Source organism: Podarcis gaigeae (assembly GCF_964106915.1).
Source record: "Podarcis gaigeae genome assembly, chromosome: 8".
Taxonomy (NCBI): Eukaryota; Metazoa; Chordata; class Lepidosauria; order Squamata; family Lacertidae; genus Podarcis; species Podarcis gaigeae.
In genome coordinates this window covers 24,151,673-24,176,802 of record NC_139684.1, presented here as the reverse complement: position 1 = coordinate 24,176,802, position 25,130 = coordinate 24,151,673, and the positions used below count along the sequence as shown (strand labels likewise).

Sequence of the window (25,130 nt, the reverse complement as noted above, 5' to 3'; positions counted from 1 at the left end):
CTACGAATTCTAATTTTGTCCTCCTCCTCCTCCTACCTGATGTGTTCTACAAGGAGCAACAGCTCCCAAGGATGAACTGACAGCCATGGTAACTCTCCGGACTGAATAGGCAACAACAATACTCTTTATTTCGGACCAACGACCCACAAACACATTTTCTTTTCTTTTTAAAAATATTTTTATTAGGGATTTCAAAATAATAATTTAACAAAAATACATCATCCACATTTCCCCCTTCCATTCCCCCCTCCCCCCTAAAAAAAGAAACCCCTCCTCACCCCCCTAGACTTCCCTCAGCTCCTCTCTCTGGTTTCTCAGCACATGTTATTCTCTGCATGTTATAAAATGCTAAATATCCTCAATTTATCTATCTGTATGTTGCCAATAAAGAATTTGTGAGTGTTTATTCAAAACCTGCCAAGGAGTCCAGTTCATTTTGTTGTTTCTTTAAATACTTCGAAAAAGGTTCCCATTCTTCTTTAAAGTCACAGTTATCCTTGTCACGTAGTTTATGTGTCGATTTCGCCAATTCCGCATAGTCCATCGACTTCTCTTGCCACAGTTCTTTAGTCGGAATTTCCTCATTCTTCCATCCTTGTGCTATTAAGACTCTTGCCACCGTTGTCGCATACATGAAAATGTTTTTTAATTTCCTTGGCAGTTCTACAAAAACATTTTCAAAAGCAAAGATACAGAGATACAGGGCAAGGGTTCCAAGACGGATCACTGTGTTTTAACCAGAACATGTATGGTTTCTATTTTTTATTATAAGCAAGAGGGCAGACAGCTGGAGGCTGTTGAGTGCAGACTGAGGTGGGTGGGGCACAGCCCCATTTGCCCTTAAGGAGCAGCCTCCACTGTATGCGATCATTCCAAAAAATTAATCATTTATTGAGCATTAAGCCCTTTTGTGATTGTGTATTTGCACCCAGGGCCATAAGTCTTGGCAGGCCAGGGTGCTTGTTTATTTTGCTGCTCTGCTGACAATCCTACTTCATTCTGGCCCCAACAGAATTTGACCGCTGGACTGTTTGCTTTCTTGGTTGTCTAAGGCTGGATTCCCCCTTTGCCTCCCCTTGCAGATCTGAATCACCTTTTCTCTACAAGCATGTATCTCTCGGTTTCCTTCTGCTTCCCTTAGTTTCTCATAGAAACCCCTGTTTCTATTTTGAGCCTGAGAATGAGGAAATGGATTGGAAGCAATGAAAGAAGATACACTCTATGTTGTTGTGAAATCCTCCAGCGTAACCTTGACACTACAGTAGGGATGAACCTAAGCACTAAATAGCATTAAAATAGCACCATGAACCAGGAGAACCTAAGGAGAGCCCTCATGAACTAGTGGTTGAATAGGTCCAGCATCCTGATCTCACAGTGGCCAACCAGATATCTGTTTCAAGAAGCCCCCCAATAGGACTTGGGCACAACAGAAACTCCCATCACTTGTGATTCCTAGCTACTGTTTTTCAGACAATGACGGCAGAATGGAGACATAGTGGCTAGTAGCTGTGTGGTACAGTGGTACCTCGGGTTAAGAACTTTTTTTTCCTCATTCTTTTTTATTAGTTATTTCCAAAAAGAACACAAGGTAACACACAAATACAAAGAAAATACACAGAAAAGAAAAATTAAAAATAATAAACAGCAATTATCATTTCCATATCATCCATATAACATAGTTGTCTCTTACGGGGCTTCCTTCAGCCTGTCCGTAAATCATTCGAAGCAATAAATAAAATTACACGTTTCATTACTTATATTGTCATTATACCGATTCCTAATTCCTGTTTGCTTTGCACAATAACTCTTAGTCTTTCACAGTGCGTCTCTAAATCCCTTTAGCGTTATTTGCCCTTCACTAATACATTCCAGATAATCTACATACTTTTCCCAATCAAAGGTGAACACTTGGTCTCTTATGTATCTAACTTTTCCTGTTAATCTATCCAACTCTGCGTAATCCGACAACTTAGATCTCCACTCCTCCACCGTTGGGGTTTCCCGTAGTTTCCACTTCTGGGCTAATACTACCCTTGCTGCCGTAACCGCATAGTATACCAATCTGCGATCTTCCTTTTTTATCTCTTGTCCTAATATCCCTAGAAGAAAGATTTCTGGTTTCTTTATGAACGTGTACTTTAATATCTTCTTCAATTCAGTGTGTACTTTCTCCCAAAATTGTTTCACCCTTCTGCACTCCCACCACATATGGTAGAAGGAGCCCTCTATGTCTTTACATCTCCAGCACTTATTATCCACCTTATACATTTTTGATAATTTCATGGGTGTCAAGTACCACCTATAAAACATCTTCATGACGTTTTCCCTTATCGAAGTACACGCCGTAAAGTTTACCCCCTCCTTCCTCCCCCCCCTGGGTTAAGAACTTAATTCATTCTGGAGGTCTGTTCTTAACCTGAAACTGTACTTAACCTGAAGCACCACTTTAGCTAATGGGGCCTCCCGCTGCCGCTGCACTGCTGCTGTATGATTTCTGTTCTCATCCTGAAGCAAAGTTCTTAACCCGAGGTACTATTTCTGGGTTAGTAGAGTCTGTAACCTGAAGCGTCTGTAACCTGAAGCATCTGTAACCTGAGGTACCACTGTATTTGTGACCCTTTGGATATTGCTAGACTACAGCTTGCATGATCCCTCACCACTGGTTGTACTGGGGCTGATGAGTACTGAAGACAAACAACCTCCAGAGAGTCACAGGTTTCCCAATGAAAATGTAACAGATCATGAGGCAGGTCCCAACCAATGACAGACCACTCAACATTTCTTCAAAGAAAATAGCGATGTCCTACTCCTTAATAAATTTATTATCACATAACTCTATAACTTCCGATGAAAATAGGGACGTTCTACTATACCCGCCAACATTTCTCTGACGAAAACAGGGACATCCTAAGGAAAAGCAGGACATCCAGAGATCAAATCACAAACTGGGACAGCTTCTGTAAATCCGGGACTGTCTCTAGAAAATTTGGACACTTGGAGGGTCTGCAATGATGCTCTCTGTTGCTGAAAGAATTCATTCTGAAGCTGTTTGTTCTTGTTCTATGGTCCATTTAAGCCCCGCCCCTCCTTTCCTGAAACCACACCTCTCCTCTCCTAATCCTTAATGAGGCTCCAGGTGTGCCCCCTCCCCATCCATGCAAGGCAGACAATTGGAGAATAACAAATCAGAGCACAATAAGCAAAACAGACTATGACACCTCTGCTAGTTGGACCAATTGGAGGCTGGGTGAAGTTCAGGCTGGGAGGGGCAAAGCTTGGGGGAAGGAAGATCAGGTTGCACACCAGACTTCCGGACAGAGGTGGGGTTATGGAGATGGGAATTAGCCTTGTGGGTTGATAGGAATAACTGGGATGGGAGGCACATTGCAGGCCCTGTGGGGAGGGCCATGGAGCTAGTAGATGTGTCTCAATCTGGAAAGACTCAAAGGCTTCACGTGCTGAATCTGAAGCCATGGCCTTCAGGACCCTCTCTAGAAACTTAATGGGGAGCCCAAGATCTGTTGAAGTGTTAACGTTGTGAGTCCCTCCATCCTAAGCTCAGGCTGTATATATGTGTAAATAAAACCATACATGCCCTAAAGCAGGGGTCAGCAAACTTTTTCAGCAGGGAGCCAGTCCACTGTTCCTCAGACCTTGTGGGGGGCCGGACTATATTTTTTTAAAAAGAAAATGAACGAATTCCTATGCCCCACAAATAACCCAGAGATGCATTTTAAATAAAAACACACATCCTGCTCATGTAAAAACACCAGGCAGGCCCCACAAATACCCCAGAGATGCATTTTAAATAAAAGAACACATTCTACTCAAGTAAAAACAAGCTGATTCCTGGACTGTCCGCGGGCCGGATTTAGAAGGCGATCGGGCCAAATCCAGCCCTTGGACCTTAGTTTGCCTACCCATGCTCTAAAGAATCCACAGTCTTCATGGACTTTCATTCCAAGGAAACCAAAACCTGAAAACAGACCTCTGGCATCCTTGGAGCATCTTTCTCCTTGGGGACTGGGGTGCATACAACCCATAACTAAAATATGTAACAAAACTAACACAACACACACAAATTAAAACAGGGGACTCATGTCAACAGATTGGGGCTGATCAATGTGTAAAGCAAAATGCTAGATGAGTCTTTGCAGGGATCTTCTAATATTCTGAGGGACTTTAGAAGAGCTCACTGAATCAGGCCAATGACATCCTGTTCTTAACCGAGGTGAACCAAATCGCCATGGGAAACCTGTTAACAGGATCTGAGCACAACAACGCTCCCTGTTCCCATTGTTTCCATCAACTGACATTCAGAAGCATTACTGCATTCAACCATGGAAGCAGAGAGTAGTCACCATGACCAGTAGTCCTCAATGGCCTTCTTCTGATAAACTTGTGTCTTTGCCTACATCTTACACTTGACTGGGAGTCTCTGATTCAGATTTCTTGCCAATGACCTCTTCTCATCTTTATTCTGTGTCCCACCCCCAACCCCCACCAGCAGGAATGACTTGCAATACAGCTTCGCTATCTGGGAGCAAGTAGGAGTGCAATGATGAATTCACCTTGGGACAGAGATGATGATATCGCTGGAGAGGAACACAAGTCTTTGAATCAGTACATACGAGAGGGTAGGTCCCCCGATATCTGAGCCCACCATGGCTGGGCAAGATTTTTTTACCATCTATTTCATGTTCACTCAGAAGCAAGCTTTGTTGTGTTCAGTGGGGCTTATTCCTAGTACAGTGGTACCTTGGGTTAAGAACTTAATTCGTTTTGGAGGTCCATTCCTAACCTGAAACTGTTCTTAACTTGAGGTACCACTTTAGCTAATGGGGCCTCCCGCTGCCGCTGTACCACTGCCGCATGATTTCTGTTCTCATTCTGAAGTAAAGTTCTTAACCCGGGGTGCTATTTCTGGGTTAGCGGAGTCTGTAACCTGAAGTGTATGCAACCTGAGGTACCACTGTAGTTGCGTTTTAAGGAATGCAGCCCATAGCAATGGGTACTTTCATTTTCTTCATTTTCTTTTCTCGAAATATGTTTATTGATACTTGTCCGAAGATATACAAAAATTCATATCCATTGCATAATATCCTCTTATAAAACATTGAAATATTTCATCTAAAAAAGAACAGAGGTGGGAAGAATATTTTAAAAAGTGTGGGGGAGGGAGAAATAAAGGTAGAAAGAAAAAATGTTGGAAGGGGAAAGAAGGAGAATAGAGAAAAATAAAAAGACCTTCAGTTCTATGTCCTGCAGCTACATATAGTATTCACACATTAACACCTGACCATTCTATCTTCTATAAACTGGTATTTTTTTCAATCTTCAAATGCAGATATTACGAGTTCATTTCCTCTTTCACGCAAAAAAGTCCACAAGAAGTTTCCAGTCCTTCATAAATGTCAATAATGATTTTTCTCCAATTAAACACATTGTGGAAACTTTTTAATGGAATGGGAACATCCATTCCATTCTTGGACCACCTTACTTAATGCAGAGGTAAGAAGAAATTCAGCTTGGTGTATGTGTTAATGTGAAGCAACCACATTTGCAGCTTCCTGAAACAGTATGCAAAGCAAGGAGCAGCTGTCCTTTCATGTTTGCACTTCTCCAAATGTTGTGATTTTTCTGCCAGCAACAGGGGGAAAAAGCATTTAATATGTGTATACTACAGCGAAGTGTGCATAGCAAATCATGCATAAGTATTAATAATCAGTGCTTCCCCCCCCTAAAAAATGTTTGGGGGTACTCTCATTTTGACTCAAGAAAATCACCATTTTATAGTTCAAATTGGGAAAAATAAATACAGTAAATGGACACAAGTACAAAGATTAACAAAATGTTTAGGGATATGCGTACCTTTGCTTTCCCCCAGGAAGGAAGCACTGTTAATAACATACCCCAAAATGCATTCTGTTTGGGAGAAATTATTTGCAAAAATTTGCATATTACACAAGATATGCAGCAAAAATAGACCCAAAGTGTGTATATTAGGAGAAAATGCTGATCAATTCCACTGCAGACTTACAACAAAACGGCAAGCTTGCTTAGTGTTGAACTTAAGAGTGGGAAAATTGAGAAGCGGAGAGAAACTAAATTTGTCAGATTCAGCCATCCCTGCTCTCCAGTGGTGAATCCCGGCCTCCTCTCTGCCTCTACAACAACTTCCACAGCCCTGCCCCATCTGATATTGAAGCTACAATGTTGTGTATGCCTGGGAGGACCAAGAAACATCTCAGATCTGAAGGACTGGAAAGCTACATAGCTGCCCTGGTTCCCTGACATGCCAACAAACCAGAGATGGCTTCCCAGTGGAAGCAAAACTGGTTGATAATAATAAATCAATAATAGTAATAATACTAACATATTTTTAAAAAATCAATTATTATTATTTTAAAGCAGTTAAAATCATATCTCTCCACCAGTGCTTTCAGGGTTGCCAGGAATGGTTTATTTCAGCCATCAGATAAATGCGTGAAAAAGAATCCTTTCAATTTCCCACTGAGAGTCAGTAATGGAGAGAGATGCACCTCATTAAAGAGGACATTCCACAAATGGGGAGCTGCCACTAACAAGGCCCTGTCACAGGTCAAGGCCAATTGGGCAGCCCCCACTGGTGGCACCACTAATAAGGCTTCGCTTCTGATGGATGTCTGATCTGTCTCATCACACGCATTCCCTCTCTTCCTATAGGGCTGAATCATCTTCTCCAGGAACAGCTCCTCTGCGACACAACCATCGTGGCCAAAGGCGAACGGTTCCCCTGTCACAGGTATTTATTTATGCATTTTGGGGTTGCTATTTGCCATGCAGGCAAAGGGCCTGCTCTGGGTTTAGAAGGGCCCCTGGCAAGACACTCTCCATGTGGTTCCCTCTGCATGTGACATGATCTCATCACCACCTGCTCCTCTTCCTTGTAATTACAGTTTACGAACAGTCCTGTTTATGAACTATTTGGTTTATGAACTCTACAAAACCAGAAGTGGTGTCCCAGTTTGTGAACTTCACCCCGGTATACAAATGGAAGCCGAATGATGGAAGTGTACTGGCAGCGGGAGGCCTCATTAGGGAAAGCATGCCTTGGTTTAAGAACGGAATTGGTTTAAGAACGGACTTCAGGAACGGATTAAGTTCATAAACCGAGGTACCACTGTACCACCACATGCATGCTTGCTTGGACTCCAAATCAATTCAGTCTAGCCAGCATGTCTCATGGTCAGGCATGATGGGAATTATAGTTGTAGCAACATCGGAAGGTCCTTGGGATTTGACATCCCTGGTTTAGGACATCTCACACGGAATGCCTTGTTGACATTCTTTGCTATATAGCTCTTTCCAGCATAATCGTGGAAATTCTTGTGCTAAGCTTCCTAGATCTACTCGCATTGGGTCATTGGGTCATTCTCTACCATGGTTGAAACAGCACCCATGTACTCATGAGGTATGGGGTGGTTAGGGTGCTGGACTCCAGTTCCCATCAGCCATAATCACTATGAGGTTTTTCCTACAACCAAGTGGGCATATACATTTTATGAAATAATGAAACAAAATAAATTATGGGACTTGCAGTCCACCAACATCTGGAGTTTCTTAGGCCTCCCCACCCCCAGTTTAGGGGAACTCCTATAGAATCAAACAATGGTCAGAAGTGGGGTCATTATTCTTTTTTTTCCCCAGGCTACAAGAGGCTGCAATAATTAGAAACAAAATATGGAAGCTGGTAGACACAGGAACATTAGAAACTGCCTTATACTAAGTCAGACCTTTGGTTTATTTAGATCAGGGTCGTCTACACTGTGAGTCAATGCTTTTAAACTCACTCATAAATGGTTTGGAGTTAGGGCTGAGCAGTGAGGTAGCCCAAGTTTGCTGACAGAGATTCCACATGGTTTAAGGTAGCTAAGGAATGCTGAATTAGAGATTGATACCCTGACCTCCTAATGTCAACACATCCCTCCCTCCCTGTTGTTTAGGATGCTCCTTGCTGCCATCAACCCCTACTTCCGAGCCATGTTCTCCAACTCCTTCCGGGAGTCAAAGGATGGAGAGGTTCTGCTGCAAGACATGGAGCCCTCCATTGTCCAAGCTGTGGTGAACTATTACTACACGGAGGAGATTGCGCTCGTGCCGGAGATGGCCCAAGACCTGTTTGTAGCAGCCAGCAGGCTTCAAATCCTTCCGCTGCTCGAGAGTTGCTCCAGGTAATCCCTAAATAATGCCGCGTCTTTGAACATTGGAATCCTCTTTACTGCCTTATACCAAGTTAGACCATTGTTCCATCTATCTCAGTATTGTCTCCACTGGCTGGCAGCAGCTCTCGAGCGTTTACAGAGCGAGGTTTCTTCTGACCTTATCTGGAGATACTGGGATCAAACCTTGGACTTGATGCTCTGAGCTATGGTCCGTCCCTAAATATGAAGCAAGATTCTAGTTCTCCCATTCATGAACAAAGTGCTGGCTTAATCAGAAAGCTGCTTTACAGTGAGTCAAACCAGTGGCCGACTAGCTTTGTACTGTGAACAGTGAGTGGCAGTGATTGCTCTCCTGGGTTTCAGGCAGAAGTCTCTCCCAGCCCTACCTGAAGATGCTGGGGATTGAATCTAGGATCTTTCACTTGCAAAACAAATCCTCCAGCCCTGGGCAATGATCTCTTAGTGGGAAAAGCCCATCTTGTTTTGTATCGCTTGTCCAGGGAGTGACCTATGCAACTCCTCCGTTTGTTCTCACGTAGGGAATTTATTAAGTAAAAAAGCAACCAATGTTCAAGCAAGACCATACCCATCTTCATTGGTTGTACTGCAGTAAAGGACGGTTCCATAAAGGGATGGGAACTGTAACAAACACAGGGTCTTTTCAGCTTTTATGCCACCTCACAACCACCCAATTAATCAGACAAGGCACATCACATTTGTCATACAATTATTGCCATGTTGTCCATTACATGTCAGCTAAGCCAGTGGCAGGTGGCGGGATGTGAGTGGCGCTGTGGGTTAAACCACAGAGCCTAGGGCTTGCCATTCAAAAGGTCAGTGGTTCGAATCCCCTCAACAGGGTGAGCTCCTGTTGCTCGATCCCTACCTGCCAACCTAGCAGTTCCTCCTGCCAACCTAGCAGTTCAAAAGCACATCAAGTGCAAGTAGATAAATAGGTACCACTCTGGCAGGAAGGTAAACGGTGTTTCCATGCGCTGCTCTGGTTCTCCAGAAGTGGCTTAGTCATGCTGGCCATGTGACCCAGAAGCTGTATGCCAGCTCCCTTGGCCAGTAAAGTAAGATGAGCACCACAACCCCAGAGGCGCCCGCGACTGGACCTAATGGTCAGGGGTCCCTTTAACTTTACCTAAGCCAGTGACATGACATCTTTATGAACCAGCCAAGTTAACAGCATGGGTTGGTCAGTAGCACAAGAACAGTAAACAGGAGCAGATTGCACAGAAAGTGTATCTCCATCTTCTCTGCCTCTAATTGGTTTGAAAGGAGGACCCCTCTGAAATAAGGCCTTTCTGCCTTTGTAACTACAGGCAACCCCTGATTTGTGTGGTAGTTGCATTCCTGGTTATTGTGCATGATGGTGGAGCATGGATAAGCCCACTCCTCCCTGTTATGCTCCTAACCCACCCCCTTCTGCCTCCTGTTCCACCCTCTTTTCTGGCTGCTTCCTGGCTGCCGCGATACACACTCGCATGGTCGTGCGTCAATTACATAAATCAGTTGTTGCCTGTATGTTCAAGCTATTGTAGATTCTGGGGAAGTGGAATATTAGGGTGCGAAGACATTCCCTTCTCCAATCAAGTGCATTTCCATCACATGCTGAAGCAATAGGGATAGATAAATATGTCAATTTTTCTCAGATTCTTAGTTTTCCAACCGTCAGTTTGCCCCATTTCTGTATCAAAATTTCTTTTTATAAGCTTGCAGGAAAATCTGCAGACCATTTTTAGTGCCTTTCTCCTAGGTATATGCATTTTGGTATGCAATTCTGTATGCATTTTTTTCCTTTTCTTTGGCAAGCAATAATGTAGATGCTCCCCTTTTGACTGGAGAACTGCTTCGCACAATTGTTGAAAAATGGCTATGTTTTCACTTTGCCTTTAGAGTCAAGAAGTGTAGATTAGGTAGATTGACTTTAAAGCGTGAACCAAAGTAATTTCTCCCCCGTGAGTCAGGAGTGCCATCTGCAGGGCTCATGCACAATTCCAGATAAGATGTAGTGTGCCAAAGAGTTGCATTCATATTATTCAGCCTGCACACTCGGATTTTGCAATTATATTCTGATTACAGGCACAGGGTGGTTTAAAGTTCAACTCCTCTTCCCAGGAAACTCTAGGAATTATTGCTCTGGGAGAGGAATAATGGTCTCTTAACAACTCAGTTTTTAAATAAATTTTATTTATAGATTTTTTAAAAACAAACAAACAAAAATAAATTGTACAACTTTTTCAAATTAACATTCAATTAGTATTCGAATTCCCTTCCAGCCCTCCATGGTTTCCCCAATTTTTCTAATGTTGCTGTATATTATAATTATTCTATACATTACCTCCTCCACAGTATTCTCAGAAATGTATTTTATTGCTGTTCTTACTCTAAACCTGCTTGTGTTTCAATATGTTTACAATGATTTTTTAAAAGTAATCTACAAACATTTTCCAATCCTGCTGAGAAACAGTCTCATCTTGATCTCTAATTTTACTAGTTAGACTTGCTAATTCAGCATATTCCATCAGTTGGGTCTCCTAACAACTCTCAGCACCCTTAACAAAATGCACATCCTAGGTTCTTTTTGGAGAAACTGTTTAAATTGTCCCGATGCTGCTTTAAATAATATTGTGCAGCCTCTTGTCTAGCTCATCTTCTGCAGTGGTGTGTCCTTTGTTAGCTGTGGTCTAAACCACTGATCCTCTTGGGCTTGCCAATCAGAAGGTTGGTGGTTTGAATCCCCATGATGGAGTGAGCTCCCATTGCTCTGTCCCAGCTCCTGTCAACCTACCAGTTCGAAAGCATACCAGTGCAAGTAGATAAATAGGTACCACTGTGGTGGGAAAGTAAACGGTGTTTCCGTGTGCTCTGGTTTCTGTCACAGTGTCCCGTTGTGCCAGAAGTGGTTTAGTCATGCTGGCCACATGACCCAGAAGGCTGTCTGAGGATAAATGCCGGCTCCCTTGGCCTGAAAGCGAGATGAACCCCATAGTCACTTTTGACTGGATTTAACCGTCCAGGGATCCTTTACCTTTTTACCTTCCCATCTGTCCACCCCAGATACCTCTTGGAACACATCTCCCCAGAGAACTGCCTTTCACTCTACCAACTGGGCTTCGCACACAGCGACCCTGATCTCCTCCAAGAAGCCAAGATCCTGGTAAACCTGCACTTCAAGCGCCTTTCCATCGAGGACAAGACCTTCCCCAACTTGAACCCCAGCACCCTCATTAGCATCATCTCCTTGGACAGTCTGGTGGTCTCTTCCGAACTCACCGTCTACCGGGCCGTGTGGCGCTGGGTGATGGCCCAGAGCGCCAGCCGCCTGCCATTCCTGGGGCAGCTCCTGACGCATGTGCGCCTCCCACTCTTGACCCAGGAGGAGCTGAGGGTGGTCCAGTCTGAGCTGATGTGCTACAGGGATGTCCGCCTGCGGTGGAAGCGCTTCAACCGCCAGGAGAGGCTGCAGCACAGCGGAGGCCTGCGAAGAGGGATGTACTCCACCTGCATCATCTGCGTGGACCTCTTCAACATGGAAGGCCCAGAACTGAAGACCAAGGACTTCCAGGTCGGCTGCTTCGACCCCCAGGCTGAAACGTGGGAAAAGATGCCCCTGTTGAAATGCCTGTATTGTGCCCGCTGTGTGGCCGTCGGGGACAAGCTGTACGTCACCGGAGGGGTCCACACGGATGACTCTTATTCAGACACGATGCACGAGTACAGCCCCTTGAGGGGTCGCTGGACTCAGCTCCCTTCCATGTCTGTGGCCAGGGCCTCCCACGGCTTCCTCGCCTGCAACCAGCAGCTGTTTGCCATGGGTGGCTGGTGCAAGTACGAGGACTACCTTGACACAGCGGAGTGCTTCGACTTGGAGAGAAAGTTCTGGGCCCCGATTAAAAGGATGCCCTTTGCGCTCAGCCACTTTGCCTCGGCGGCGCTCAGGAACAAGCTCTACCTGGTCGGCGGCGTCACAGACACTGTCGGCTCATGGTACGCTTCCCGGAAGGTCCTGATCTACGAAGTGAGCTTTGACACGTGGAGTCAAGTGTACCTGGACAACGAGTGCTACTGGTCTGGTGCTGTGGCCATGAACAACGGGATCTATGTGATCGGGGGCTACTTCCGGAGCCGGACGAGGCACAACGAGCGCTGGTCGGAAACAGGGAACCTGCGCTGCACCCGGAAGTGCTTCTTTCTGGGGGAAGATGGCCAGTTGGACAGGAGAGTCACTATCCCCAGGCTACCCATAGAGCTGGCGGGGGCCGGTGTGGTGCGCTGGAAGCACCGCATTTACGTGCTGGGTGGGGAGAACACCTACATGTATAACAACCTGGAAGGAGAGAACGAAGAGGAATATTATAACACTGTTTACTACTGGGAACTCGGAGCCACAAAGTGGGTCCAGTGCCAGGAGAGGCTGCCATTCACCAGCTGGGGACTCAGCGGCTTTGGCTGCACCACCATGAAGGTCCCCAAAAAGCCCATCCTAGAGCTTTTCCGAAAGACGTCGGTTGCACTGACAGCCATAGAGGTGGTGAACCCTTAGTGGATGTGAAGCTCACAGACAGCTTGCAAAGTGGTTTCTACAGCAATGATCTGCCTGAGAAACCTGAAGGCACTTAACTCCCGAGAGGTATAGAACAGAAGGACTAGTCATTACCTACCCACTTGTGTTCAGTTTTTTATTTGTAATTTGTATGATTTTCCATCTAAGTGGTGTAGGAGAGGGCTGGGGAACCTCAAACCCAGGGGTAGGGTTGCCACCTTTGTTCGGGCAAAATACAGGATAGGATGGTGGGCTGGGTTGTGGGCTGGGTGGGGTGGCAATTGCTCCTGCCTCCCGGCACTGAAATGACTTCAAAGCACTCAGTTGCACTCTATTGCAGCCAACCGGGATGCCACTCTGGAATTTGTCACACGCAGACACGTGCTCATGGATTTGCAAACCTGTCTGTGCTTTGCTACCCAGAGCTGAAATCCATGACCTTTCACACACCCTTTCAAACACATCCAGTACTGTACATTCAGGCCAGGACAAAATAAATAAATAGTGGGGCATATTCTGATGAGGAAACAGGCTTTGTTCCGCGTGTTATGCTTCTGAAGGAGAGAAAAAACATTAGGCATGGAGGGCAAGCCTTATGGGGAGCTACTTCTCCCTCACCCTCCTCTCTCAAATATCCTGTAGATAACTATGTTCAGAACTGGGGCTTCTGAGCTACACTGACACAAAACCGCTTGTTTCTAGAATCTCGGAACCTGTTTCTCTCTGAGGAATGCAGTGGTGTAACATGGGTTGCCAGAGCCCAGGGCTACTTGAAGGGGAGAATGGAAGGGAGGGAACTGGATGGAGTATGCACGTGTATTCAACTGCTTAACAGCACCTGCATTATCCAGGAGATTGCAGCCACAGAGATAAGAAGAGTCATTCCATTGTCTGGAGGGGCCATTTCCTGGTTTGCATGGAGAAGCACGGAGCCCAGTGATGGATGCATGCAGCTGTATCGAGGTAGCACCAAGTGTTGAAATTTTGCGCCTGTAACAATTTTGCACCTGGGGCAACTGCCCCATGCCCACCCTCATGTTGTACCACTGGAGGGATGCTGCCTGACACTCCCAGGCTGCAGCTCTTTGGATAGGCGCCTTAACCCATGCCAAAGGTGTAGGGGACTGGAAGAGACAACATGAAAGCCTTGCCCTGGTTTGCTCCTCCTTGGAGGTGGGATGAGGAGAGGGGGCGAGGAGAAAAAAGGAAAGGAAAGAAACAAGAGGCGGGGAGGGAGGGGGAGAGAGAGAGAGCACACAGAAATAGGGGAAATACAGGACAAACTGTCCTGTATTGAATCAACACCTAGCATAGCATTTTACAAGGGACAAACTGATATTATACAGGATGGGTGACAACCCTAACAAGAGGCCATGTGTACCCCTCTAGGCCTCTAGAGCCAGTATGGTGTAGTGGTTAAGAGCAGTAGTCTCGTAATCTGGTGAACCGAGTTCGCGTCTCCGCTCCTCCACATGCAACTGCTGGGTGACCTTGGGCTAGTCACACTTCTCTGAAGTCTCTCAGCCTCACTCACCTCACAGAGTGTTTGTTGTGGGGGAGGAAGGGAAAGGAGAATGTTAGCCGCTTTGAGACTCCTTCGGGTAGTGATAAAGCGGGATAGCAAATCCTCCTCCTCCTCCTCCTCCTCCTCCTCCTCCTCCTTTGCCTGGCGCTTGTGACTCTCTCCAGACCACAACCCCTCTCCAGCCACACAAGCTTTCCCCAGGCCACTCCCCTCACCAGTCCTGCTTCACACCCTCCCTGAATGTTTTTCCTAGTAGGAATGTGTCTTAGAACTCATGGTGATGCTGTTCTCATTATCAGGATAGTGAGGGCTGTGTGAGTGTATATAGATGCCAGCCTACTGTGCAAAGGTATAATTCACTGCTATTGCTCCACTCACTTTTACCTATGGCCCTGCCCACTTCTGGCATGTAGCCCCCAGAATGTGGTCTGAAAGGGAATGGGTCCCTCAGGCTGAAAAAATGTCTCCCACCCTACCTATCAGGTACGATTCCAGGAGAGATGAGCAGGAATGCTTGGTCTGGACATAAAGAAACCTGGCAGAATGGAAACAACATGGTTATCTCTGGAAAGGATGGAGTAGGGCATCCTGGAGATGGGCGTCTCTCTTTACATCCAATAGGACATTTCTAGTGTTTGCGACCCCCAAAAGGGTAGATACTCCTTCACAGAATTGTTGTAAATGACAATTCAGTACTGGGGTTGTATAATCCACTCTCCTGACCCAAATGCCCAGGTGATCTTGAGCCAGGTGATCTTGAGCTGGAGAATGAGATCAAGGGAGCATCCAAAAGAGGATTTATACTGTAGTAATAGTTGATTTTAATTACTCTTTCTTAGGCTGAGTGCGTGTGTGTCACAACAAAGAGGTAAGCTTTTTAAATGTCCTAGAATTCGGGTGAGCAGTGAAATAGCCAAGTTTGCTCCAAACTCCTCCAAACTGGGTGAATGGGCAAGTAAAATGGCAGGTGCGGTTCAAAGAAGCAGGTGTGAAGTGATGGACACGTGTGTGTCAACAAAGATAGGTCAACAAAGAGATCAACTGCAGCAGCTGGGGGGGGGGGAGAGGTAAATTTCACACAAGGGATCACAAGTACAAGGACTGGAAATAAAACTGTTGTCAGGGACTGGGCAGAGGAGGAGGAATGGTGGAGGCTGCCTCCCCATCCCGACCCTTCCAGGGAAGAGGAAGAGGAAGACAGTACAGTGGTACCTCAGGTTACAGATGCTTCAGGTTACAGACGCTTCAGGTTACAGATGCTTCAGGCTACAGACTCCGCTAACCCAGAAATAGTACCTCAGGTTAAGAACTTTGCTTCAGGATGAGAACAGAAATTGCGCGGTGGGGGCATGGCAGCAGTGGGAGGCCCCATTAGCTAAAGTGGTACCTCAGGTTAAGGACAGTTTCAGGTTAAGAATGGACCTCCAGAACGAATTAAGTTCTTAACCCAAGGTACCACTGTATAGATTTATGACAGGGGTTTGTGGTACCGTATTTTTCGCTCTATAAGAAGCACTTTCCCCCCTCCTAAAAAGTAAGGGGAAATGTCTGTGTGTCTTATGGAGCGAATGCAGGCTGCGCAGCTATCCCAGAAGCCAGAACAGCAAGAGGGATCGCTGTTCTGGCTTCTGGGATAGCCGCACGAAGCCTCTTCAGGGCAGGGGGAGCATTCCTCCTGCTGCCCTGAAGAGGCTTTGCATTGCTTTCACTGAAGCCAGGACAGCAAGAGGGACAACTGCACAGTGATCCCTCTTGCTGTTCTGGCTTCTGGAATTCAGAATATTTTTTTCCTTGTTTTCCTCCTCCAAAAACTAGGTGCATCTTATGGTCTGGTGCGTCTTATAGAGCGAAAAATACAGTAACAAACAGCCCAAAGGCAGATGAGGGGGAAAGTTGGGAAATAATGTGAGAGCCAGAGCAACACCCAGCTGACACGTTGTCATTAGAAAGCATTCTGGACCTGCCATCTCCCAGAACCTGGCAAGCCTTAAAAGTAGGAGAGCAAAGAGTTCAAAGACAGAGGGCAAATAGCAGCACCCTAGAGGAGATGATGATGATGATGATGATGATGATGATGAATGAGGAAGTGGGAGAGACAGGGGCTGGAGATTCACTTGGGACGCCATTATCAAAGAGGCTGGGTTCTATAGCCTCTCTCTGTAATATTGAAATAAAAAAGGACGGTAAGAAAAGTTTCCTTGTCTTTATGCTTTCCTGGGCAACCAGCCAGGAGCCACTGACAGCATCCTGACAGCTGTCAATATCATAACACTGCTACACGAATCTATGGTGCAACCACACTAGGAATACGGTGCACCGTTCTGATCACCTCACCTCAAAAAGAATATTGGAGAGCTGGAAAAAGAACTCAGAAAAGGGCAAACAGAACTAAGTCTTACTCTGAAAGCAATGGACATGACTAATAGAAAATAATATTGATTATATTGATAACAATAAGAAGTGTTCTGCTGTTCACAGCATTGCAGACCAAGTCTTGCAGCGAGTCAGTATGGTGACTATCCATAATTTTGCTATGATTTATTTGCATGTGTCTGCCCGGTTTCTGCTAACTTGAAAGTTCATTCAGGACCACCAGGGGGATGGCTATTTGCTGGCCGCAGACACAATGACAAGGGCGGTGACCTGGAAAAGCTGGCGGATGTGTGGGGTGGGCCTCATCACGGTCACACATCCAAAACTGCTGATGCCCTCGCGGGTGGTAGGGATCTCTGTTGTGCACCGGTGCCAGCGGGGTTCTCCAGGCTCCCAGTAGTAAATCATCTTGTAGCGCTGGGTTAAGTCTTCCCCACCCAACACGTAGATCCGCTTCCCGCAGGAGACTACCCCTGCGTTGGCAACCCCACGCGGCAGTTTGGGCATACCAATGTTGCCACTAATTTTGCCAGTCTCGTTGACCAAGAAGCACTTGCGAGAGCTGTGGCGGTTCTCGGGGATGAGGAGCCCTTCAACCCAGTCCCGCATTTTCTTCTCGATGTACCCCCCGATCACATAGATCCCCCTGTCCCCAGCCACAGCTCCTGCAGCAAAGAAACCCGTGGATAGAGGCACCTGAGTCCATGTGTTGGAGCTGGTCTCGTAGATCAGGAAGCCTTTGTGGAACAGCCACTGGCCAGAAACTCCAGTCGCGCCGCCAAGGAGGTACAGCTTGTTCTGGAAGACGCTGGAGGCCGGGTGGCTCAGGGCAAACGGGAGCTTTGCAATGGTAGCCCACGTCCCTGTCGCAAGATCAAAAGCCTCAGCCAAGTTGAGGAAGCTTTGGAACTGACACCATCCCCCCATGGCGTAGAGCTTCTGGTTGTGGAACAGGAAGCCATGTGCAGCCCTGGGCACAGTCATGGGTGTGAGCTGCAGCCACTGGCTTCTGAAAGAGCTGAACTCATAGACGGCGGTGGAGTAAGAGTTCTTACAGATGCCTCCAGAGACATAGATCTTCTCACCAGCTGTGGCACAACACGCATGCGTCAAGGACTGCAGGCCAGGAAGCTTCTCCCACAGTTCGGTCTGTGGGTCATAGCAGCCCATGTGGGCCTCTTCACTCTCTAGCTCCTGGTACTCGCACATCTGGGTGTCAATGCACAGGATGTGTGGCTTGTACATGCCCTGCCGGAGGCCCTTGATGTGACGAAACCTCTCCTCGCCATCCAGCACCTTCCACTCGAGCCTGAGGTCCTTCCACTTCTCCAAGTCCCTCTGTAGTTCGACTTGCTCCTCCGGACTGAAGAGCGGGAAGCGGACATGGCGCATCAGGTCTCCTAGCAAAGGGCCATGCTTGCTGGATTGCCCTTGCACCCAGAGTCGCACAGCCCGATAGACCTTGATCTCTGAAGCCACTTCAAGGTTGCTGGAGGATATCAGGGTGATGAGTGTGCTGAGGTCCAGCTGGCGGAAACTCTCATGCTCGCAGACCTGGCTGAATTTTCTGGTGAGGAAGTGTATGACCGCATGGAGGAGGGCAGGACTCTTGTGTGTCCTTGCCAAAGAATACATCTCAAAGCAGTTCTGCACAGAGAGATTTTTCCCGAGGAACCTGGAAGGCGAAAGAAGGAACAGGAAGGCCTGTGGTGCAGAGGAATTTGCATGGCTCCTACCGTGAAACCTAGTGGTTAGCCTCAGGACCACCAAATGGCCACCCAATTGGAAGGCTTTGAAAAAGGATTAGACAAATTCATAAGGCTACCCTCCATGATGGTTCTGTTGTTCTACCTCCCCTGTTGGAGCCAGTATGCCTCTGAATTCCAGCTTCTGGGAATCACAACTGGGAAGAATGCTCTTGAACCCACGTCCTGCTTGTGAGTTTCCTATCTAGACATGTGGATGGCCACTCTGAGATCTGGGTGGACTGGATGATCCAGCAGGAATTTGCTTATGGGAAAATGCATGCTAATATGGCAACCCGCTGTCTCATGATTTTACATTAGTTCTGAAGATCCTTTGGCCATGTAACAAATACTGGGAAGCTGTGTTGGATGAAACAATCCCATAGTTGTATCCATAGTCCAAGGGCCTTGACAAAGACTCTCTAAATTGCAGCAAAAACTGGTTGGAGACTCCTTTGGATTTCTCTATGGATATAACTCTTATAACCATAAAAAAACACACCAGAATTTTGTAGACATTTTTAGATTCTCCATTTGTGTCCATATTCAACGTTCCATGAGACAGCAACAGCAGATTTCAAAGCTGTCTCTTTGCAGCAGTTCTTCATTATCCCTCACTCCTCATTCCAAATTTAGCTAAAGTAGGTGTGACTAACTTGTGAGCTTACTTTAGTCTTCAGCCTTGAGTCCCTAAATGTTTTTTTGAACTACAACTTCCATCATCCCCAGCCAGCATAGTCAATGGTCAGGGATGTTGGGAGTTGTAGTTCTGAAGCTCCAAGGTTGAAGGACCTTGCTTCAAATGATGCTGGACTCCAGTTCCCATCCTCCTTGACCATTGATGAGAATGATGGGATCTGGTGGTCCAGTAGCACTACATCCTGATAAGATATTATGCACTACAAGCATAAGAAGAGTCCTGCTGGGTCAGACCAATGGTCCCTCTAGGCCACCCTCCTGTTTTCACAGTGGGCAACCAGATGTCCATGGGCAGCAGATAAGCAGGATTTGAGGGGAAGAGCACTCTGGCATGCAGAAGTATGCTGCTTCCAATAGTGGAAGTAGAACATAACCATCAGGATATCCTGATCCTCCACAAATTTATCTCTTTTAAAGCCATCCAAGTTGGAATTTGCATGCTCATGGTGTGATGTACACTGCACCTGTCAAATTGTGGAACTGCATGCACAGTCATGGTGTGAGTAGAGAAGAAAGATTCAGTGACTTACCTACAGCAGAGGTTCTGCAGCGGTACGATCTGTAAGCGGTTGGCCCCAGCAAAGAGGTGCGGCGCCAGCTCAGGGGTGAGTGTTATGTCCTCTGTGTAGATATATTTCAGGATGTTTTCGACGACAAATGGAGACACCTCCTGAAGCAGAACTTCTTTCCCACCAGGTTCTTTCCAGGTATTGATGAAAACGTCCCGAAAGTAGGGGCTAATAGCTGCTAGCAGCGCTCTGCAGAGAAGGAAAGCGAGAACTGCAATTGCTAGAGTCCAAGTTCAAACCCTTGGAAGGTTGCCTGCCATGGACTGGCTGGATGCAGAGGACTGGTAGGAGGCACCAACTGGGGAACCTCAAGGGAAGAAAGCTCAGAGCCGGGGGAGTGGTGGTGGAATGAGGATGAGTGGTCAGAGGGAGAAGAGGGAGCACAATGAGAGGAGGAGGAGGAGGTGTTGGGAGCTGAAGAGGGAATGGTTTAGTGAGTGGGAGGAGACTGTGGAAGACAGCAGTCCAGAAGCAGAGGCAGAATTGGAGGCTGGAGAGGAGAAGGGGCCAAGAGGCAGAGATGGGTCAGGCTGGGGATGACGCCAGGCTGTCTCTCCCTCTTGCTGTGACCAGCTTCCCTCCTCTCTCATCTCTCAGAACCCAAAGGGGTATGAAGAGGGTGGAGCAAAGACATGCAAGACCTCAAATTGCTCGAGAAGGAACCAGTGGAGGAGGAGACTTAGAGAACTGTGGGACAGTGGCGACCTTCAGTCCTGGCAAGTGATTGCCTTGAGGCAATAGCTACCGGGAAGAGTTGTGTTCACTAGGCTTGAACTGCTTGGTTTCTCTGAATCAAGAGTTAACCTCCTGACACCGTGTGAATTATTACTGACCTACTCCTGACTCCCACCCCTTGACATTCTGAGAATGGAATATGACCTTAAGGTTGAAAAAATGTTCCTTGCCCTCACCTACTTGATTTTCCCCCTCTTTTTCTTTTTAAAGGCAGATGAACCTGAGATGCTCTTTGTGCAACCTTTACATTCAAACAATGAGTTCTGGGCAGCCTTCATGTTGCTCAGAAAAATCAAGGCCTACCTGTGGCAAGGGAATCTTTGTCCATCGGCTATGAGGGTGGCATCATAGAGCAACTCTTCCTCATACATCTCTGCTAGACCTGGAGTCAGGGAGAGGGGAGGAGGTCAGGGAGACAACAGCTGGTCATTTGATAAGATGGCCCCAGTTCTTTGGCATAAGAGGTCTTGGGGGGTTACCTTGTGTTAAGCCGAGAGGTCTTGGTTTGAAGGTTTCTGGCTGCTCCCTTTTATGACTGGAACTCATGACGAGCAGGGTGAAGGAAGTAGATGAGAGGAGAAGGGGAAGGGGAAGCTGTCGTGAGAGAGAGAGAGAGAGAGAGAGAGAGAGAGAGAGAGAGAGATGAGTTATACAGTTGTATAGAATCTTAGAATTATAGAGTTGTAAGGGACCCCAAAAGTCATCTACTCCAACTTCTTGCAATGCAGGAATCACAACAGAAGAATTCCTGACAGGTGGCCATTCAACCTCTGCTTGGAAACCTCCAGTGAAGGGGAATCTGCCACCTTCTCAGATAGTCTGTTCTGTAGTGACAAATAGGGATGGACAGATCAGTCTCTTTCCATTCCATGGCATTTCAGCATAATTTCAAAATTAAGTGCACTTAATCTCATTCTGTGAAGATCTTCTTCTTAAAAAGATATATTTCAAAATAATGTTTAAATTCTATGTATTGCAATTTTTAATACACATTTTCTCCCTAAAATGCACAGCTGTTTATGTTTTCCCACTACAATGCATATTTTCATATGCAATACCCCTAAAAATGTGGGGGTTTTGGGGGGAGGGGTTATACATCTCCTTATAAAAAAAATACAGGTTTTGATGGATTTTCTTTTTAACTGAACAGCAGTTTGAATGACAACTGTGTTTAGTTCCATGTTCTTGCCTCAGAATGACAAGTTTAGCCAGCTTGCCTAAAATGTGTACAGAACAAGAATTTCCTCTATCCCTGATGGCCAGCATTAAAGAGAGTTCAGAGTGAAATTAGCTTATAACATGGGGAACATTTCCCCAAGATTTTTGAGCAAAAATGAGACTTGCTGCAAATGGTGCTAGAGCAGCAAGCAGGCACTATTGACTGAAACTGATTTCTGGATTCATTTTCAAACTGGATTCCAGCCGAGGCTTCCTGTGCTACATCCCTCACTGGCCCCTCTTCTTCAGGTTATCTGCTTGGCTGCAACATTTCATTCAGTTATGGTAACATGAATGGTTTGCATGAAGGGAGGAGTTTGTGTTTGTGAAGCTCTGAATTACTGATTCTACCCCAGGGAAGAGTGACCACAGTGTTAAGGAGCTTGTGAAGTTTTCACCCAAAGGACAGCACCATCAATGGCAGAAGATTCTGCCCACCTGCATATGCCCCTCTCACCTCACCTCCTCAAAAGGGCCTGCTCTTCAAGTCACTGTTGCGGCCCCATGCCATCTCTGGGGCCTCTTGCTCAAGGTGAGTGCCTGTTGTTGATGAAGGCCTGCCAGGGACACTCTGAAGTGCAGCTATTGTGACATCAACTGTGCATGTTGTCCATTGGGTGCAGAGAGGGAGAGCGAGCACGTATGTCCTATTGGCTGGTGGGCAATCCAGCCTCCAAGTAGACACTGGGTCTAGGGCCATGGTGGTTTGTGCCCATTGGAACCTCTAGGGTGGAAGGCAGGGAGCCAACAGCAGGTGGCACCAGAGCCGATGATCGACAGAGGCAACTAATTCTAGATTTTTCTCCAGCCTCTTCCCTGCCGAGTTCTACAAAGGCAAATGTTAGACGGAGGAAGAGGAGGAAGCCAATGGCCAAGGGCCATCTCTGGTTTTAAGTAAAAGGGCGTGCAGGTAAGTGAAAGGTGGGCAAACAGGGGAAGAGGAATTCTGGAAGGAAGAGTTGTTGGGCATGGGAGTCCACTAACATTGAGCGAACACCCTGGTGGGGAAAAAGTTTCTGCCTTCTCCTGGTCTGAGCAGCTGGTTGTTACATTTCCAGACCACTAGTTTCCTGATAGCCCGGCCTCCACCTTGTCAATCCGTCCATCTGGCTCTGAGGTACTGTTAGAAGTCGGGCATGTGTCTCTGCCAGGGTCCTACTCGAGTGTAGGACGAGCTCCTGACAGGCACCTCCTATTGTCACCCTAAATGCTTCTCTTCCTTGGCCCATAAAGACTGTTTTCACCCAGAGTCAGAATAACTAGTGTAAACATTTTAAGAGTGATTGCAGGAGGTTCACCACTCCCCACATGAGAATGATATTAGTTCAGCCTTTCCCAACTTGATCCATTAAGTCAGGGACGGTATGTTGGGATATTGCAGGGAATCGTTGCTGTTTTGAGGTGTGCAACAATGTTCCTTTCATGTCTAGAAAGGCTTTGAATGGTTAGTTCTGTTCCTATCCTGTTATTCCATAAAATAGTGGTTTCTCACAGATTTTATGTCACCATGTGGGAATCTTAATATTTAAGATAGGCTTCTGCTGATCCCACACTTAGAAGTTACCTGTTTGGGCTGCCTGCCCAGGTGTCTTTCAGTTTGGTGGGTAGCTGGTGTGTTCTCCCAGAAACTACGTTATGCAGAACAGTGTACAAGCCCTGAGAAAACCTCTTCTGGTGGAATGTCTATGAAAGGCTATCCACTGAGAGTGCTGTGTACCAGCCAAGCTCCACCTTCAGGACCCATGACCACTGCTGATAGGGTTCACAGCAATCTGAGGGATGTAAACTAATTGCAGTGCTTTGTGGTTTTCTTTGGGCTGTGCAATAACATCTTTAGCCTACACCCCATTTGTGTGTTCATTGGGTTCCGAACCACCCAAAAACCTCTGTCCCATTGCAGAATGGATGGTGAACCTTTAGCCTTCCATCATATATTGCTGGGCATTTTAAGAGTGGTCATGTACCACGTGAAACTGATGCCAGTCCAACCTTCCCCAACCTGATCTGTTAAATCAGGGATAGGGATCTTGCAGCCCTCCAAATATCATCGGACTTCTATCAACCACAGCCAGCATGGCCAATGGTCAGGGATAATGAGAGTTAGAGAGTGTGAGAACACCCAGACAGCTCTAGGTTAGGGAATGTTGTAGTAGTCCACAACCTTCCTTTAAGCTGAATGCTTCAAGTGTGTTGCCTACCACCAGAAAAAAACCAATTACTAGTACAGATACTTCATTAATTCTTCTTATTTTTAACAAGCTATATTCATTTGTTTCAAAAATATTTGCAAACAACTGCAAATAAGGTTTCGGCTACAGGTCCTCTCTGGTTTCCCTGGGACCTTCTGCATGCAAAACATGTCTTCTACCAATGAGTTCTGGTCCTTCTTCCAAATATGAAGTAAGATGCTAGACCTAATGGTTCTAAATAAAGGGCTGATTTAACCTCCTTCCATCGGGTCTGTAAGACAGAGCTATTCCGCCTAGCCTTTAGTTTGAATTCAGCCTGATCTTTTATTTCCCTTCCCTCCCCCTTCCCTTTTATGAAGATCACCCACTCTGAGACCCCACAGCTAATTCTCCCCTGGCCTCCTCACTGGCCCAAGTAGGACTAATTCGGCCAGCTAACCCTGGTGATTATCTAATGCTTATTAGATAGATTTCCCCTAAATTGATTTCTGAACTTTGAATTTTATTGTTATTCATGTTTTAATACTGTATTTTATGCTGCTTTTACAATTGTTTTAAATTTGTTGTTAGCTGCCCTGAGCCCAGTTTTTGAACTGGGAAGGGCGGGGTATAAATAAAAACTTATGATGATGATGATTTAAATAGGAAGCTGTTTTATACCAAGCCAGGTCATGTGCCCATTTATTTTAGACTGGTAGCAGTTCTCCTGGGCTTTAGGTAGGAATCTTTACCAGACCTACCTGGATATGCCGGGGATTGAACCAGAGACATTCTGCATATAGAACAGATGCTCTGCCATTGAACTGTGACCCTTTCCATTGTTTTCACATGACATAATGTCAGCTCCATCACCGCTGTTTCTGTAAACTGTTAAATTTGAAGCCTTTTGAGCAGTTGCACAGTAACTGTGAAGAGAATTAGACACCGCCATCAAGGTTGGGGGTTGCATTTGAGACTTTATTGCATTAAGTATGAGCCATAGGCCGGCAGCAAGGATGAATGAGAAGACGCCACCTTCTTCCAGAGATGGGTAGAAGCTGAAGACTGCAGCTGACTGCTCATGGGGATTCCTCCTTCACACCTTTTTGGACATTTCCTTAAGGAGAGGAAACAGAAATCCAGCATGAAAATCTGGACTGATTCAGTTCCTTCCTCCCCATATCTCTAAAGCCCAACTTCCCTGTGTATTGGTAATTCATTAAACAAGCATAATGGTCCGAGAATCTTTTCATTTATTGACTTATCTGCCTAGATAAAACACTGAAGCAAAGGAACTCTGCTGTGGTTGTATGTACAATTGCTTCAGGATTAATTTTGTGCA

At 46.2% G+C, this 25,130-nt stretch overlaps 2 protein-coding genes and 1 long non-coding RNA gene across 5 annotated transcripts; 2 read left to right on the top strand and 1 right to left on the bottom strand.

Annotated features, from left to right (window-relative positions):
- The first annotated feature begins 3,213 nt into the window (after positions 1 to 3,213).
- Positions 3,214 to 12,874, top strand: LOC310850670 (kelch-like protein 38). 2 transcript variants are annotated; one of them, XM_083752324.1, is made up of 5 exons: positions 3,214 to 3,320; positions 4,511 to 4,637; positions 6,706 to 6,784; positions 7,986 to 8,213; positions 11,271 to 12,874. In XM_083752324.1, exons 2-5 carry the CDS (start codon positions 4,559 to 4,561, stop codon positions 12,754 to 12,756), a joined length of 1,872 nt encoding a protein of 623 aa, XP_083608450.1. In that variant the 5' UTR covers positions 3,214 to 3,320; positions 4,511 to 4,558; the 3' UTR covers positions 12,757 to 12,874. The 2 variants fall into 2 exon arrangements, with proteins under 2 accessions (XP_083608450.1, XP_083608451.1); XM_083752325.1 differs by having other exon boundaries at positions 3,253 to 3,320; positions 4,508 to 4,637.
- Positions 12,875 to 16,804: 3,930 nt separating this feature from the next.
- On the bottom strand, positions 16,805 to 22,199 carry LOC310850748 (kelch-like protein 38). 2 transcript variants are annotated; one of them, XM_083752645.1, is made up of 5 exons: positions 22,083 to 22,199; positions 20,882 to 20,996; positions 20,706 to 20,784; positions 19,629 to 19,856; positions 16,805 to 18,329 (listed from the first exon to the last, which is right to left on the bottom strand). In XM_083752645.1, the coding sequence occupies exons 2-5, from the start codon at positions 20,946 to 20,948 to the stop codon at positions 16,886 to 16,888; spliced, it is 1,818 nt and encodes a 605-aa protein (XP_083608771.1). In that variant the 5' UTR covers positions 20,949 to 20,996; positions 22,083 to 22,199; the 3' UTR covers positions 16,805 to 16,885. The 2 variants fall into 2 exon arrangements, with proteins under 2 accessions (XP_083608771.1, XP_083608772.1); XM_083752646.1 differs by having other exon boundaries at positions 22,078 to 22,156.
- A 49-nt stretch (positions 22,200 to 22,248) lies between these two features.
- LOC310850902 lies at positions 22,249 to 25,032 on the top strand. Its single transcript, XR_014567454.1, has 2 exons — positions 22,249 to 22,530; positions 23,926 to 25,032. It is a non-coding gene; the product is annotated as an uncharacterized lncRNA (long non-coding RNA).
- The last annotated feature ends 98 nt before the right edge of the window (positions 25,033 to 25,130 follow it).